General features: G+C 43.2%; 1 protein-coding gene across 1 annotated transcript in view; it reads left to right on the top strand.

The window, feature by feature from the left end:
- RYR3 (ryanodine receptor 3) overlaps window positions 1-18,360 on the top strand; it is a 464,873-nt gene that overhangs the window by 283,923 nt on the left and 162,590 nt on the right. Inside the window, exons 27-32 of the mRNA XM_016160800.2 lie at window positions 136-310; window positions 7,512-7,720; window positions 9,369-9,544; window positions 10,635-10,671; window positions 12,234-12,397; window positions 15,137-15,302. Coding sequence (XP_016016286.2) covers window positions 136-310; window positions 7,512-7,720; window positions 9,369-9,544; window positions 10,635-10,671; window positions 12,234-12,397; window positions 15,137-15,302 — 927 coding nt within the window. The remainder of the gene's footprint in view (window positions 1-135; window positions 311-7,511; window positions 7,721-9,368; window positions 9,545-10,634; window positions 10,672-12,233; window positions 12,398-15,136; window positions 15,303-18,360) is intronic.

The raw sequence follows: 18,360 nt of genomic DNA, 5'->3' as shown, positions 1-18,360 counted from the left end.
GGTAGAGAGTTGAGTACCTTGTAGAAACCAGGTACCACTACCAGTTAGAAGAAATTGATTCTTCAGTCATTTCTCCAGCTGTCTGGCAGCTTTTAGGACTTCCGTTTCTCTAATCCCTGGGGTCTTATTTCCTAGGGCCAGCGCTGGCATCAAGGGAGTGGATATTTTGGCCGTACCTGGCAGCCAGGAGATGTGGTTGGATGTATGATTAACCTGGATGATGCTTCAATGATCTTCACACTGAATGGGGAGCTGCTGATCACCAACAAAGGCTCTGAACTTGCCTTTGCTGATTACGAGATCGAGAATGGTAAATCTACCACCTTACCCCCATTCCAACTCCATGAGTAGAAGGAAAATCCCGGGAGAACTGGGTGAGCTCGTCTATCTCCTTGGTTAGGGTGCACTGTCCTTTGCATATTTGAGACCCTGGTGGTGAAGACTAGCCCTTATACTATCATTTTTGAAGAAATCAAGACAAATAATAGGGAAATTTGGTATGTACAGTATAACATACCATATATAAATTCTGAACCTCCAGATAGATTGATTAAAAAGCTCTCCTCTAATTGCTCTTTGGCAGCTTAAGGTTTCCCAGGTTTCCTAGTATTACAAAGGAAATGCTAACTGCATATGGACTAATGTCCCTGGCAGAATAGAAAAGTCAGTGAATTAAAGAATTGTCCTTTTATTCTGATTTGAATTGTCTGTCTGCATGTTTGTGAAATTGAACTTGATGCTTTGGTGAAAACCATTGAAACACAAATTTTGACTTAGCTGTTCCCTTGAATGAAACACAATTCATTTTGAAATTCAGACACGCTGTGAAACCCAAGCACAATTGTATTTATTAATGGCCATGAATAGACTGCAATCAGGGCAGTGCTTCCAGCTACACAAAGGAACAATTGGCGCTTCTTATTTGCTGTCTGCAGAACTACATTATGTACAAAGGCAGTTGGCATAGGGGAGAAGGAGCACTGGTCCACGAGTCAGCTGACTTGCTCCTAACAAACCCGATGGCTCCCAAAGAGTCAGCTTGACTTCTCTGGACTTCACTGTCTCATCTATACCAGAGAGTAAGAGGTTAGACTACATAAGTTCCAACATCCTCAGATATAAAATTCTGTGGCAGTGACTTAACACCCGCTGTGCATATGCCCCTGTTCTTGGTGCTGTGCCACATGCTGCTGCTTCATTACAGATGAGGAGGAGGCGGAGTGGTTGAGAGGGGAAGAAGCTGCCCTGGGTCAAGAGACCGGAGTTCACCTCCTGCCTCTGCTCGTCCCGACCTATGATATCTTAGGTCAACTTGGTTTAACATCTTTACATCTCAGTCCCCCTAGATAAATGACAAGGGCTCCTGATAGCTCTAAATCTCTGAGAGTTCATGAAAAGTCAATGTAATTTCCTAGAAACACAAGATGACTATAGCTAGATGGGGTCATATTTTAATGCCTTCTGAAAAGGTTTAAAATCAGAGTTTTAAAAAAAGAACTTATTTATTTATAGAGGCAGGTGGAAAAGATGTTGCCAGCAGAAAGAAAGGCTTGTGGGCTGGTTCAGAAGCAAAAGGAGAGGAAACGTGAAGGTGGACATGAGGGCAGTGTAGATAAGCCATCTTTAGCCACCGCTCTTAGGAAACAGATATTTATGGAAGACCCACCACAGGCAGCGACCTCTTCTTGAGGTATGAAGGAAAATCAAAAACTAGAAGATTCAGGTTAATCCCCAAGGAAAAGCTCCCTGGGGCAGAAGGAGTCCAAAGACAAGAGACTTTTCCCTGGCTCTCCTGTGCATGAACCAGGAAAGGTAACCTCTATGAGGCTTTGGCTCAACATAAGAGATGAGACTCTTGTCTGTTGTACAGAGCGATGAGAACTTTGTGAAGTCCAAAGTCTTGCTACTCGAAATGTGGTCTACTTGTTGGAAATGCAGAATCTTGGGCTCCACCAGACCTACTGAATCAGAAATCATTCAGACAAGAGACTTTGGTTTTTAGCTTTATAAACCACTTTCACACTTTTTATAGATACCTATTGTTTGCAACACGTATATCCAACAGTACCCTAAAACTTTAATAATTTTTCTGAGAGCCACATATGGTGTTTTGTACGTACATATAACTAAAAGTAGTAGCTGTATTAACTCATCTTCTAACTGTAAAATAAATAAAATGAGAATATGAAAATGTAACTAATAATGCAAAGCAGTAGGTTAGAAATGGAAAATGGCTAATACAGAATGAAGATCTTATGTAAGAATGGGATTGGCACTGAATGTTAAATAAAGAATCTGAGATATCTACCTCTCAGGTGAAGACTGTTCCCCTCAGGAGATATAACTAGAGTATTGCTGTGGAATCAGGAAACTGCAGGAAAAGGTGGAATAGTTTGGAAGATCTGTGTATGGAACTTATGGAAGACAAAGCTGGAAAGAGAGACAAAGTGCAGACGACAGCCTTGAATACCAAGAGTCAGTCTTTTCATTCAGGGTACTTTTATTGTCTAATCTGAGCCAAGCACTCTTGGACTTAAGTCTCTAAGACATGGGGGGGGGGGGCAGGTGGCTGTTGTAGGGTTTGAGCAGGGGAATGCTATAAAGAAGAGGAATGTTTTAGGATAACTCTGCTTTTAGAGTTCATCTGTATTGGAATGAAAGAGGTGCCTCATAGACAGACTTTTTATGTAGAGGGACTTGATTTGACCTTCAGAATAACAAAGTCTGTTACTAGGAAGCTGTTTTATGATAGAATTGTACTGTTGTGTTAACACATTATACTGTAGTATCATATCACACTTTAATAACACAGAGAAAAGATAATTGGAAGGCTCTTTCAATTCTGCAATGGCTCAGGAAGGGCAGTTGAAAGAGAGCCTGCATGCCATTCTTCAATAACAATAGCCCAGAGGCCTGGAATAACCATATAGCATCTTTCTGTTGCTGTATAAAGTGAAAAGCGGCAGTAATTCTTGCCTTGAGCTGTTGGGAAAAGCATCTGTGTAAAATAAAACATTTTGTGCATCGCGGCCCCCTTAAAACAAAATCCCCTATGTGCTTGTGTTCTGGTCGTCAGCCTTCCAGGCACACTGCAGGCCATTAGCCCAGTGGGAGTTGTGCTGTGGGAAGTTTTTAGTCCTTTAAGAGAAGGAATGGGGGCTAGGATTAATATTCATGGCCATTTTTTTTTCTCCGACTTATTTATAAGTTATCTCCATCCTTTTCTGCATCATAGATGATATACTATTATCTGTCTCATTAGATTTTTTTCTAATCATTGTTCCCTACGCTGATCCTTGGCCTGAACCATTACAACTCTCAATATTGTCACCTAAAGGCTTCAAGAAGCTCAGAAGCTTCCGTGATGAAACCTTTGCTATTCTTTTATTCTAGTTAAAGGAAAGGAAGATAAAATCATGTACATCCTGCCAGACTTCAGAATATGATGGCTGGAGAGGCTTTAGTGCCAGTCTCCTGTTCTTCCTCTCTACCAGCCACTCCCCTGAGGGACATTCAGCTCCTGTTACAGCTTTGGTATCTGCAGGGGCAGATTCCTGGACCGTCCCTGCCATTGGCCTGCCAGAGTTTAACAGCTCCCCCAGCTCTGCTGGCAGCTCCTCCATAGGCAGCAGATGAAACTTACTTGCCAGAAGTAGCGCTGCCATCTGCATGCAAACACATTCGTACCAAGGGTTGCCCTGTCATCTTTTCTCCAGATGGGTGCTATGCTTCAGAAGGTGGCTGTGACAGGGGAAACAAGCTTCTCGTTTCCTCTGTTTTCTGCAAGGCTGGCGACCATCTCAGCGCTGTCCCTGAACTCCACCTTTGTTGGGCTTAGCACAAAAGTAGGTAAATTAAGGAGTAAAACACATGCTGTTGGATTGGATTGAGGCTCAGAAACACCCAGGAATGGTCTGGGCGGTCATCTAACCTTCTCTCTCCAAGATGTTTTTCTGTTACTGGTAATGATTTGCTCTCATGTCCTTCTTGAGTTTGAAATGGATTGAAAATAGATCCATGGTTTGGATTTTCTAGAGAACTGGTTTCTTTCCAAGCTCCTGAAGTATAAAAAGATGACCTCCTAACTGTCTCCCTTCCTAATCACAAAATCAGCATGAGGCTTGTGACACGCAGTTTGTCAGAACCTGGGGTCCTCTACAATATTTAAGGGCATGTATGTGTTTTTACCATTCCCTTGCCGGATCAAGAACTCTGTGCACATTTGGTTCAAGGTAATAGTGCTTGCAGATTTTCTCCTCAAACCTTTTCAAAGAAGTCAGCAGAATTGCATCTGTTAGCTGCACATAGGGAGCGGGTATTTCTGTTTCCCTTTATTTTTCTGTCTTCTCACTTTTCCAGTCTCATTTGCAGCTATGGGTTAACTGGGTTGTGTGCAAAGTACAAATCCTTGTTTATGAGCATCAGTGCTCACTGTACTGCCATGCGGCCTTACCAAATGGAACTTTTTATCCTGGGCAACTCTAGGGAACCATGTGGCCACTGTGAGAAGTAGATAAGTAGCCCCTTTTCCTTAAGTGTCCTGGAGTCTTTGGTCTTAGGTATTATGGTCGTCGGTCTCCAGCTGCCTGATCTAGAGGCACACTGGTCAACTATATGACACTTAAGAAAATCATTCGAAAAGTAGAGAAATAAGAGTAAGTCATTGTGGATAAGAATTAGAAAGCAGCATCCTGGCCTCAGCCCCCATTGCTTGCTCTGGACTGCTTCTCAAGCTGCCTTATTCACATGCCGGCTCTGCCACTTACTAGGTGACAGACCTTGAGCAAGTTATTAAACTTACTAAGCCTCAGTTTCTTTAGCCGTAAAATGTACATAATAATGAGATAAATTTGTAGAGCCCTAAGCCCGGTTCCTGACACTTAGAAAGTACTTAATACTAGCTGTTAAGCTTTATCTTCATTCTTCCTCCTTGTCTATCATGCAGAGTTATAAAGTTAAGTGAAATTTTAATGCCTCAAGTAAAGGAGTTTTAGAAATGGAGAGATCGTTAGCTGGAGTCTCTTGAAGGCCAAGTGCAGGGAGCTGATGAAATGTATCCAGTTATTAAGTGTCCCCCAGGAGCGAAGTGCTGATGATGCCTCACAAGGGTTTATCTTTGCCCTCTGTCCTTTGGGGGTTTTCTCTTTTCTGACTTAGGATTTGGATTTAGCTTCTCAGCAGCTGCTTTATAGCGCTGTCCCAGCTGTGCCCACTTAGCCCCAGGGGGTCCCCAACACTCTTTCCCTCCCCATGCTTTCATATCCATGACTTCTCATGCACTGTTCAGCACTCCCCCATACAGAGAGGGCTTCTGCCCTGTAGGGATAGCACTGTACCCTGTAATGAATGCAGCCCCCTGCCCTGAGGCATGACTACTGCTTAAATCAGGGACATCACCCCCTGTAACATTAATCCCGTCTCTTGCATGCTGACTGGCAGCTGGTCTATGAGTCAGAGGGTGTAGAATCTTATTCTAGTTTGTCACTTGCTCTTCCCATGACCTTGGTTTCATCCTCAATTTTGTCCTCAGCAAAGTGCTGTCCCATCTACTGGTAGCTTAGGAAAGATAAGGAGCCTGAATTCTTTAGGGAAAAGGGGTTCCATATAAATATCCCCTTTCGTTTCTTCTGTACATATCTTAACATTGTCAGTAGGTCTCAGACTTGGAAGTTATTCATGTGACCTGAGTTATTCAAAGTCCTCATCCATGCTTCTCCCACTCAGGCTTTTACACCTGCTGCTCACTCATTCCACCATTCAAGGTAATAGAGAAGAAAGGAGAAGAGAGATTTTCTTAAGATGTCCTATCTCTGCTCATATCAGGGCTAGAACATTTCATCATCATGGCTCTTAGATAAAGTACTGTAGCAGCAGGTTTATGGTTGACTTAACCACCCCTGACCCCCTTAAAAAACAAAATACTCTCTTGGGATTTTTAGAGCACGACATTCATGCTTCTATTTTCCATATCTATAAGCTTCTTAGAATCAGAACAGTTTCCTCTTCCTTCTTCACTTCTTCTCATAGCACATAGCAGAGCCCTCTGTCACAAAGGGGGCTCGGGATATTTGCCAACAAGCAAACCTTATTCCATACTTGAGTCAGGCTTCCAAAGATTCCTTATTTATAAAAATCTGTAGAAAGGAGGTGGTTTTATCTACCTGAGTCCCTAGCACAAAAATGCCAGAAGCACAGTTGCATGAATAGGTGTTCTATTGACCTGTCCGTTTCTCCTCCTGAGGGCCTGGCCGCCAGTCTACTCTCAGTCCTTGGTGGCTTTGAGTGGAAGCTGTCTGTATAGAAATCACCCTCATTCTGCAACAATTGCATTAAAGCTCTCTTATTTTGAAATTACGTTAAACAGTATTAAATAGCGTCCTAAATGAGTGTATCATTTCTGAAAGCAACCAACTTAGCCTGTGAGGGGTTTACTTGTCACTCATGTGACTTATTTACATAGAAACTGTGTGGCTTAGATAGCAGTATATAAGCACTCATGCTAGGAAGAGTGCATTCTGACCCTACTCTCTATAATCCAAAGCTCTTACCGGTGAAGGTAAATTCTCTCAAAATTGGCCTTTAAATTACTCCTTATCCAACCTCTGATTTAGCCACTGGTCTTGGAGCTTTTTCTCTCTTTCCGAGCGCTCTCAGCCACCTGCCTCTCTCATCCTCCAAAATCCTGGATAATTAGTGCTTTCCCAGCTCTGCTGATTTGTTGGTCCACAATTATGATTTATAAATAGCCGAGAAAGAAGAACAGCAAACAGTTTGAACTTCTGCTTTAATCTATTCTGCGTGGCAGTTTTTTAATATGACAGGAATACAGACGAAGCTTGGAAAGGCAAGAACTATGGGAGGGAAGTGAAGCGAGTTTTTTATAGCTCCTGTTCAAAAATCTTGCTCTCCTGCTTAGTGGGGCCTGTAACAGTGGGCTAGGAGGATGGGAGTTTGTAAAATGTTTCTGGTTAAAAAGCAAAGCCTTGGTGTTACCATTTATAACTTCATAGAGTCGAACTCTCAAAATGGGAAGGAGCATTCGAGCTCTTATTTCACTGGGGAAGATGCTGATACCTGAAAAAGGCAGTTTGCGCTAAGTCATTCTTTAGGCTTGTTGTGTGTTTATGTTTTGGGTGGTATTTAAAATTTCCCTAAGGGCCCAATAGCAGTTTTAACTAAGGTACAGATAAGGAATTTCACTTTTTCTCTTACCAGTTTTACTTTTCTAGCTGATGACTGTTTACATCTTAAGAATAATCTTGGCTGGATGATTGTTTTTTCCTCAAATCATTTTGAACCAAACTACTTTTCTTTCTCGTATGTGAAGAGCAGCCACAGCCTCCATGTGGCTCCTGTTGTTGAGTTTATGTGCCAGGAAGAAAGACAAAGGATGGTGTCCCATCTTTCTGATGGTGACTCAAAGCTGTTAAGGAAGCAAATGTTTGGCTTCCTTGCGGCTTCCTGGGATGGTACTGCGGGCTGAAGCAGGGACCTCTTTCGCCATTCTACAGGCTTTGTGCCCATCTGCTCTCTGGGACTGTCTCAGATCGGCCGCATGAATCTCGGGATGGATGCCAGTACCTTCAAGTTTTATACCATGTGCGGCCTCCAAGAGGGCTTTGAGCCTTTTGCTGTCAACATGAACCGAGATGTTGCAATGTGGTTCAGCAAGCGCCTGCCAACATTTGTCAATGTGCCAAAGGATCATCCACATATAGAGGTAACATTATACGTCGTGGGTGGCCCTGGCAGGGCAGGTGGGCCAAGGCACTAAGCTCCCACTAATGCTCCTGTCATCAGGCAGCTGCTTACCTAAGTTCATGCCCTGGCTGCTCACCAGCCTCCTCTCTGCCCCTTTGAGTTGTAGTTGCAGACGCCTTAATTGAAACAGCTTAGTGGCATCTTACAAATAGCAACCACGTTGCAGGTGTAGCCTTGCAGATCAGTCCCCAAGCGTTTGGGCCACTGTGTTTTCTCCAGACAGTCCTATACTGGTATTGTCATAGCAATGCAGTGCTCAGAGACCTTAAATGTTGTTTCCCAAATAAAGGTCAGTACCTACACTTAAGATGATAAGTCCCAAACATGATTCCTCTGTACTCATAAATTGATATCGTTTAGGCCCTGTGAAATTTCTACAGAACCGTTTCCAACATTTTAAGCTGAGGTATAAGTAGTTGATGATAATGCTCGCATCTTGCAGGAGGAGCTGAGTGGAGCCACAGATTGTAAGGAGCCTGATTCGGGGTCTGCTTCTTCATCTGCTTGCCTCTGTTTTGCTTGTACCCACCATGGTTTTTTCATGGTGTGTGTTAGGGGACGAGGGGAGAGGGCTCATGGAAAGTCAGACAAATCAGCTCCATTGAAGCATTAGATTCAGTGGCTTGTTTCCACTTGACTATAAATTCCCTTTACTCACCTTCCAATCTAAATTCAGTAAGCATTAACTCTTAATCTCCCTCTTTCCCCCACAGTCTTACCCAGTAGAAACTTTTATTGCTCTGACTCCTGCCTGATCATGATTTTAGAAAACTGACTCATAAACTTTTGGAGGTCATAAACTTCTTTGACAAACTGATAGAATCTAGAGCCCCTGCCCTTAGAAAAATTACAAACCACAGAAAAAAATATTTAAGCATACTCAGACCCCCAGGATAAAAATTAGTCTCTAGAACGCAAGAATTATGTAGATCACAAGAACATTATTATAAGTCTCAGTTGGCTTCCTTTTTTCCCTCAACCCCACAGACACATTTTAAAAATCCATTTTGATCTCTCTTCCTCCACCTCCTTTCCCTGTAACACTTGGCGCTGCCACTGGGAATTTCTCTAGTATTTAAAGGGGCCTCAGGGGGCCTCAGTGCTCAGGCTATGGCTGTGGCAGAAATGGGAAATGCACTGGTTGGAAGCAGAACCCTCTGAGGGAACTGTGATTTCTCTTTTGAGATTTGAGCTATCTGGCACTCTTTCCCTTAGATATTCTCATGCTCACTGACAAGGGAAATCTTTGGAAAGCTTTTCTTCTTTAGCCACTTGCCCCCTGACCTAAAAGATCAGCCTCAGTGGACACCATGCTGCATCATCCAGATTCTGTCCCTCTGTCTTGTACCTGCCTGTTTTCTACCCTTGACCTTGCAGAAAACCCCAGGGGTGTGTTTTTAAATCCATAATTTCTCTAGGTAGAGGTAGATCTGTTATTTTCTATAGGGCAGAGTCCAAGTGATCATGAAAGTAATGGTTTGGTCCTCACTGGTAACAACTTTTGTAGTTTGCAGAAAGCCTGGATATAGGTAATATCAATGAGGGAAGGAGGGTCAGGGTCAAGGTCAGGCCTTAAGGTATAAGGTAAGGACCCATGGTGTTTCCAGGTCGTGAGGATCGATGGCACCATGGACAGCCCTCCATGCCTCAAAGTGACCCACAAGACGTTTGGCACACAGAATAGCAATGCCAGCATGATCTACTGCCGCCTGAGCATGCCCGTCGAGTGCCACTCGTCCTTCAGCCACAGCCCCTGTCTGGACAGCGAAGCTTTCCAGAAAAGGTGAGGGCAAGGCCTCCAGCTCTCAGAGGTGCTCACTGTGTCTGCTATAAAGTTGGTTTTCCGTCTGTGTCTTACTTTACCTCAGCACAACTAGAATTTTGTGGGTAAGGTTCTCTGCGCTTTCAGTCTAGCAAAGAAAGGAGAGTGAGTGTGTACACCCACATGTATGTTTGTGCAATGCATAATTGGGGGACCAATCAGGCTAAGCAGGGCCACATCTAATGGAAAAGTTTCTACTCTTCCTGATCCCTCTGAGTCCCTAGCCTCCTTGCAATCTACAATTACTGATTTTGGAGTGAAAAGTGAGGGCACAGTTGTTGTTTCTTTTGTCTGAAATTAGAAGTTTCTGGAGGCAAATGCTGCCTTTCTTTGCATAACTATGGCCAGTGTCCAATCCAGCAGCCATGTGACTGATGAGTAATAGGGCTTCCTCTCTGATAAGGAATATATACTTTCTAGTCTTTCTTTAATGTCTATTTTTCATCTTTGATGTAAGTTTGATTGTCTAGAGCTGTCTTGTCCAGGTGTTCTCTAGAGAAGCAATCCCCAACCCCCAGGCCACAGACTGATACCACGGTTAGGAACCTGGCCTCACAGCAGGAGGTGAGCAAGCCAAGCTTCATCTGTATTTGCAGCTGCTCTCCAGCGCTAGCATCACCACCTCAGCTCCATCTCAGATCATCAGGCCTAGATTCTCATAGGAGCACCACCAGTCCATGGTGCCAAAAAGGTTGGGGACCGCTGCTCTAGAGTTTTACTATCTACCAAGTTTTAAACAAGCACAGCTGCTCAAGAGAACAAGAGAATGTATTCAGAGGTATCCCTGCCTACATTATTACAATCTTTTCAACACCCTCCCCACCAGCTTTAACTTACCACCTGGGCTGAGGGCCAAGAGTTGGAAGTCATAGCTCTGGCTAGTAGTAGCAGTGTACAGATGAACAAGTCTCAAGACCAATTTGAATCACTCATGTATTGGAAATAGTTTCCTAAACTTGCCTTCGTCATTAAAGGTAGATCAATTGCCTGTCAGAATTGTGGAATTCTCTGTACAGCTGAACAACTAAAACATGGATTATCTTCCCTCCAGGAAACAGATGCAAGAAATACTCTCTCAAGCAACTACAGTAAGTAAAAGTGCTCAATTCTGATTTTAATTATTTGAGTCTTTGCTGTGCCTGGTAATATGCCCCTTACAGCAAAGATCTGTCTTGAGAACCATTTTAATTGCCAATTACTCTGTCTTTTAAAATCCATCTTGATGCTTCCAAAACATGTCTATGGCATTTCTCAAATGAGGGAAGAAAAGACAATTCTGTGTAAAACAGAAGCTCAACCTAGAGCATCTAATTGGACATTGTTGTATACTTGTTGCCCATTTGCCACCAGGGACCCACCAGCACTGCCTTTCTGATTAAAATGAACATCTGTTGGGGAGGGGAGGGTCTTAACGAAATCCTTTTGTGTGCTTTTTTATGTAAACTTCCATAAGTCAACTCTCCCATCTCTCTGAGCAGTGCCAGGAATAATGTTGAAAGTAATCAAGTGAGGAGAAGGAGCCAGGGAACCAATCCAGAAGGAGGAGGTTGCTTTTGGTCCCTTTTCTATAGCTAGACAATGTCAGAAAACAACACTTTCTATTTTCTTTCTTTCTCTCTCTCCTTTTCTGTTAGCATCTGACCAAAAAAAAAAAAAAAAAAAATTTCTTTGGAAAAAACACATCACCCATTTTATAACGTTCCCCTGCAGTCCCGAGTTTATAGGCTAACTACCATCAGGAATAAGATTCTTGCTGGTCACACTTAAAATATGCAGGGTGCTGTGCTGGGCCTGTTGCATCACTTCTTCACTTAATTCCCACAGCAACCCTGTTAGATGGACGACCTATGCACTCTGAGGCACAGAGAAGACAAATGACTTGCAAAGGTCACACAATTGATAGATACTAGTGTCAAGGTTCAAGCTCCATTTTGTCTGGCTGACCCTTTTATCTTTTAATCAAAAAAATATGACAGACCGCAAGTAAATGTAACTTCATTAAGAATAAATGTGCTCAGTTTCTTGAAGAAAATGATGAAGCAATCACTTAATGCTTTAGTTATTATTATAACATAAGGATATGTTTCATAAATTGGTATGATGCCCACCAAGAACTGCCATAATTCTCAACACCGTGTCATTGAGCCCAAAGACCACATAAGCAAGTATGGTCACAATATAGGCTTGCTTTAGCAGCATGTTTTTCAAGACTTTCAAAAAAAATATATCCTGGACTTCCCTGTATAAGTGGGAAGTACAGAGGGATTTCTCTGAGCCTCGACTACTCTCTCTGAGGGCAGAGTTCTCCCCAGCAGCTCAGGTCTGCCCTGCTACCCAGGAGAGGGTTAGGGTTCTGTGGAGGCATTCTAAGCAGTTACCATTTATTTCATCAGCAGCATCTTCTGAGCAAAGGGTGGTATATTAAGTGTTTGCTGTAGATACTAAAGCACAACAGAAAAGGGAAAAATAAGGAAGCCAAAGTCTCTAGTCAGCTCTTCCTCCAAGTCGCGAGTAGAGTATAGTGGAATGCATGTCTCGAACAGTGTGTACTTTTAAAGAAAGGGGCCATGTGAGCTGCAGCATTATTTCTTCCTCCTGAGCATGCTCCCCCAAACTGGGGGCCACTCACTCTTCTATGGTCTCTCTCCAGCAATGCTACTACGCAATCCGCATCTTTGCTGGACAGGACCCCTCCTGTGTCTGGGTCGGATGGGTGACTCCTGACTATCACTTATACAGTGAAAAGTTTGACCTGAATAAAAACTGTATGGTGACTGTTACTCTGGGGGATGAAAGAGGCCGGGTCCATGAAAGGTAAGGAGTCTTCTCACTCCCCTCCCCCTGCGCCACAGTCTTTTTCTCTTTAATCCCCATACCCCCAAAGGAGGAAACATCCAGGGTCTATTTAAAAAAGGTAAATGAAGCACAAGCTTAAAATACTGAAGTAAATGCGGGGGGGAGGGGGACGGGTTTACTATGACAGGAGAAGTGTTATTAGTGGAAATAGTGGGTAATTTCATCACATGTATAAAATATGACACGGATGGGAGATACAAATGGACAATTAGGAGGTCTGGGCTCCATCTCAGACTCTTCTCCATGATTTCCGGGCAAGTCCCAATTTCTACAACATCAGAAGAAGAAGAAGAGAAAAATCCCTGGGTGCTTAAGACAAGTCATTTCAGAAGAAATAAAAAGATGTACCACATCAGACAGTAGCTGATCAAGTCAGAACTCCTCACCCCAAGAGTTTGTCATGGCTGAAAGCACAAAGAACATAAAAGACATTACAAAGTTATGAATAATCACTACTGAATAGAAATTAGGGATCTTTTGGGAAAACACATTTTAGGCATATGCATACCCTCCCACTAGTCCATGGGTGCTGCCACCAGACAAAGAATCCTTGGCCAGCTGTACCCCAGAGGTGACCTAAGAGATATGCCTTGTGTCTACCTGAAATTTAAATAGTCTTTCCCTGTGCACATATGTGTAGAGATGCAATAAGTTATTTCTCAAGTTCAGGAATGTTTTTTGCAATTAGTGTTCTTTACATGCTACTGGTTCATCAAAGACCAGTGTCCAGAGGTCAGGTGCAATTGCTATGTCAGGGACAATTGTGGGCAGAAGTTTAAGAGCACAGACTCTGGAAGCAAACTGCCTGGATTTTACAGTAGACCCCAGTACTTAGTAGAGGTATGGCTTTGGACCAGTCACTTAAGCTCCCTGGGCTCAATTTCCTCATCTATAAAATGAAAATAATAGTTCCAATCTTCTAGTGTTGTGAGGGTCGAAGAAGGTAACACACAATACCTAGAACAGCACCTCAACCTGTGAACTCTACAATAAACATTAACTGCTATTATTACCATTACTGGATATCTATCATGTTATGAGACCCAGAGTAGATGCCATAAACATCTGGTTTAAGTTGGGAGGAAAGCAAAGTATGCAAAAGTAGTTGACCAGTCAGTCCATGCTTTCTTCTTTAACCAGAAAAGCATAAGGCAGATGTGCTCATCCCAGCTGGGTTGATGGCTCCCGTTTGCTGGCTGAGCCACACCAGACGTATTAGTTGATTTATCTGAGCCTCAGTGACAGCATTTATTATGAAAATTAACTGACCCATTAGCACTTAGAATAAGACCTAGTAATTTAGTAGGTGCTCCATAATTCTTTGTTTTGTGTAACAAGAAATAAATACAGGATCAATTTTCAGATGCTTTCAGGCATTTCAAGTTTGAGTTCTTTAAAATATGACCAGAGCGTGGCACTTCATGCTCTCACAGCTCCAATGCATTATTGACTGAATTCTGTAGTAGTCAGCAATGAACTTAGTACTCTGATCACTAAAAAGCAGTAGTAACATGGCTGCAGTTTAACCTTTATTGAAATCTAGCAATAGCTATAACTCTTTGGAAGGAGCAGCTTGCACTGGCCCTGCCTGAGGGCATTCACACTAAGGAATCAGCCCAATGGATGCCCCAAAGGAGAGCGAAAGGCAGGAGGTGAATATGCTTACAAAGGGGATTTCCAGTCACGGGAAAAGTGATGGACTTGTAGAGGTGGGAGGAACCTTGGAGAATTCTAATCAACCTTGGCTTTCCAAGATTAGATTGACCTTAGGATGCTTAAAGGGGCTGCTCTCTTGTTTAACCTGAGAAAGATCACTTCATGTTGCTCTAAGCAAGTGGCTTTCTTTAGATCATTTACCCTAGGACTGGGCTCAGGAGGAGACCCTATCAGCTGCCCCCGCCCACAGCCGTTACAAGGGACTCAGGAATCACCTTTGCCACTGTGCCACTTCTCTAAAGCCCACCCAGGTTTTGAAATCTTACAATTAAGGAATCAGGCTTTGGAGACTTAAAAGCTTTTTGGGTATTAAAGTTGCCTTTTAAATCTAACGGCACCTCCAATAGAGTTTACATTCTGAGTGTTGGTAGTGTTGGTAGGCAGCCAACTGAGAAAAGCACCCAGGCTAGTAGTTGAGAGTACAGGGGGCAGAAGTGCAGGGAGCTGGGAATGGGGGAGGTTATTATAGGTCAGAGGGGTGAGAGGGCATCAGGGACCAACTTGACTTTCTTTGCAAGTCTTCCATAACCCAAGCCTGCCATTCTAAGAAATGTGGCTTTCAGTTTCTAGATACGCTGACACTGGGGCTAGGCTAGGACTCTGAATACAGATTTTAGTTCCTGCCTCTTATACCAAATGCCTGAGTCTGCCTATGGTGGTCACCCTCTCTGTGCCTCCATTTCCCACCTCTAAGGTGGGAATACTACCATGCCCATTATCTGTTTCAGATGGGTGAACTGACATTGAGCTGGGAAACAGTCAGCTGAACGTTTCGCATTTTGGATCGAAGTAGCTTGATAGATTACCACATCCCTCAACTGAGTAGTTCATGCCTGAGGAAACTGGGTTGAAGCTGAATGAATTGATTTAAGAAAAATAGTTACCGCAGGCAGACTGGAAAGCCTGGGGCATTTCATTCCTGAGTTCCAATTGTAAACTGCCGCAGTCCCGATTCTGTGCCTTCATCTCTTTGGCTCCTAGTGTAAAGCGCAGCAACTGCTACATGGTCTGGGGTGGGGACATTGTGGCCACTTCCCAACGATCAAGTCGCAGCAACGTGGACCTGGAGATCGGCTGCCTCTTGGATCTGGCAATGGGCATGTTGTCCTTCTCAGCCAATGGGAGAGAACTTGGCACCTGCTACCAGGTAGGGATGGCTTCTGGGGCCAATACAGCAACATCCCTGGCCTAGGTGCTTAGGGCTCTGCCCTTCATTCTTCTCCAAATTCAGCATCTCCATCACAGCATGTGGGTGATGAGCCCACTTGGTCCACAAGTCATCTTGGAAAACAAAGAGCAAAGTAACTTCATTTTGTACAGAAAAGGGGGAAAAAAATGGGGGTGGGGGTAGAAGGTAATCATATTTATTGGTTGATCAGATATGCTGGTCATCTTTTTAGAACATAAGCCAGTTTTTCCTTAGTGATGAGCTCAAAAAAGTTACTCTATAAATATTCCGTAAATGTTTCTTATGCAACTTTTGTTATCTGTGCTATACACAATGCAAGGTTTAAAAGGTGGATGGAGATACTCCCTGTTTTAAGAAACATCCGTGCTCAAAATATAGACCCATAACAACTGATTAATTTGCTAGGGAGTATTCCCTTTGCAAAGGGTGATTCTCATTCTCTACAGATTCCTTACAGGGTCCTTTAAAATTGCATTTATAGAAATAACATTTCCCTACGTCATTGACTGCGAAGTCTGATAGAACTTGGGGAAACCATCAGTTATAGGTTTACTTGTCTTTAAGCACAAGAAGCCTGATTTTCTTTAAGCAAGATTTTTATCCTTGATATCCAGGTAAGCTTGGGAAATGCCATTTATTATATCTTCTTTTTGAAGTTTTGCAATGAATATGAACTTTAAGAAAAACTTTAGAAAGAAACCTGTCTAATCTGGCACTTCTCATGTTATTTAACCAAGAAAAGCTTTTCTTTTTTTTTTTTTTTTTTTTTTTGCTTTAGCAGTTCGTAGTATTCTATAAGCCTAGAGTTCCACTGAGCATGCCTGGGAAAGGCTAAGAGAAGGAGTTAAATTTTAGTATGAAACCTTCTCAATCCCCCAAGGGTAGAAGGAGAGTCTTGTATCTGTGGACAGAGAGTCTCATCCAAGTTCAGGGAGGGAAGAGCTCTCTTCCATCAAAAATGTTCAGGAATATGTTCATTATGGCAAAATCTTGATTTTGAAGCCCCCCCCCCCAAAAAAAAAAAAATTTCCACATGGAGAGAGGGGAGAGTATTAGGGTGGAAGAATGGCACAGGAAGCATTATAGAGATACAGAAGCATAAGGTATGTTTAAGGGACCGATGGTCAGACCAGTGTGGGGCCTGTATGGTTACCAGTGAGAAATTCATTTACAAAGGTATGGAGGTATTGATACCAAATGAAAAGCTCTGGAAGGTTACTGACTCAGGACAATGACACAGTGTTTAAGGAAGCTTAGCTAACTACAGCAAATATAAAGCATCCGGCAGCTATATAAATGGGTAAAAACCCTGGATTCCAAAATTAGCCCCAGGTTACAGCCTCCAGGCTAAAAAGCCTCTTGGCAGCCATTTGACCCCGGTTGGAGAGATGGCATCAGTAAGGGAGAGTTAGGGTAGCTGTCCCAGATCTAAAATGCTCAGGGACCGAGTGGAGGCAGACTAATCCCTTTCTGGGATCCAGGGCCAGCCTGCTGGCATGGAGGCAGCTGCCTCCTCTCCAGTACCTCCTGTAGAAAGTAAGACTACATGCACCTCCTTCTCTGGAAAAAAAAGTAGAATCATCAGCACCACGCAGCAGGCTTGGTCCCACAGCTGAGGACCCGTGGGCTGTTCCCAGAAAGAAGCATTTGTGAAACCAGGCTTTGAGGCAAAAAGTAAGGTATTACTCTTCTAGTACTTTCTCAAGATTCTACCTTCCTCACAACCCCCTGAAAAGATCTTATATACATTACTGCTGTCCTTCAAAATCCATTAGCTTTTTCCCATTAACTTTTGAAATGAGTTTGACTGAAGGGTCCTCCCTGAGCTGCAGAGAGCTCTAAAGTATCTAATAACTTTTAAGGCAAGTTGAGCTTTGGAGGTCCCTAAGTAAATAAATAACCCATGGCATTCACTGCAGCCATGACTAACCTGCCTCAGGGAAAAGCCCATGATGTTGAGGAGATGTTACAAAGAGTGTGGTCGTTTTATTCCATCTTTCACAGTAGTTCCCGGGTGACATTGGCCTAGTCGCTTGCCTTCTCTGAGCTGTGTGTTGCACCTACCCCCAGGATGCCTGCCTCTATGCTATGCATATAAATCCTGATTCCTCTGCTCAGTGGTCCCAGTCCTGCCTCCGGCCCTGAGGAATGTTGCTGTGAGTCGGGAGAGAGCCAGGCCTCCGAGCAGGGACCTCAGGAGGCTCACACCCAGCCAGTCCCCTTCTCATTCCAGGCAAGACGCTAATGTGTCCAGCTGCACATCTGGTCCCCTGGCAGTGGGATAATTGTTATTCTGCAGCTGTAGCCATTTTCATTTTTCAATTATCTCTAGAGGAGCAGGGCAGCAATATTTATATACTGGCTTGCTATTCAGAAAGGACCAGTAACCAAAATAATGAGAGAAGGATTCTCGCAAACAATATTTTTAAAGCTTCCCATTAAATACTGCTATGCAATTTGAAAACCTTTTCCTGTCCCACTTAATGCAATCATGGGAGAAATGAGAAATAAAATGTATGTTTAAGAGACATACTCGTCAGTTATTGACACCCCAGCCACACTGCTCTGAAAAGTGAGCCAGCTATAAGATGCAGATTTATGAGCAGGGTTATCTTTCAATTCAGGCTGGTTCCTAGGTCCTGATCTTCTCCGATGATTAGAAATAGAATGTCTATTATTGCAAGGACAAAATAGATCAGCCAGTGATAAAAAGTACCTTAAACACAAAGGGGAAAACATCTGTTATACTTCACAGCCGCGCCAAATCTGGGCTCACGGCTCATTTCTTTAAAATCTAAGTTCCCCATCAGGGTGTAAGCTCCTTGAAGGCAGAGGCTGCCTCTTACGTGTACTGCTGTGTCCCCTGAGGGTGAAGTAGTACCTGGCACCTAGCAAGTACTCACTAGGTATTTGTTGTCGAACTGCCCGACTCAGCTGGGAGGCCATTCTATTTTTTAATTGCTGCCTAAAAAGTTACCACAAAATTAGCAGCTTTTAACAGCAAACATTTATTATT

The sequence above is a fragment of the Rousettus aegyptiacus genome, unplaced genomic scaffold (genome assembly GCF_014176215.1).
Source record: "Rousettus aegyptiacus isolate mRouAeg1 unplaced genomic scaffold, mRouAeg1.p scaffold_m13_p_3, whole genome shotgun sequence".
Classification (NCBI taxonomy): domain Eukaryota; kingdom Metazoa; phylum Chordata; class Mammalia; order Chiroptera; family Pteropodidae; genus Rousettus; species Rousettus aegyptiacus.
Note: the sequence above shows the minus strand (reverse complement) of the source record. Positions and strands in the feature narration are given on the sequence as shown.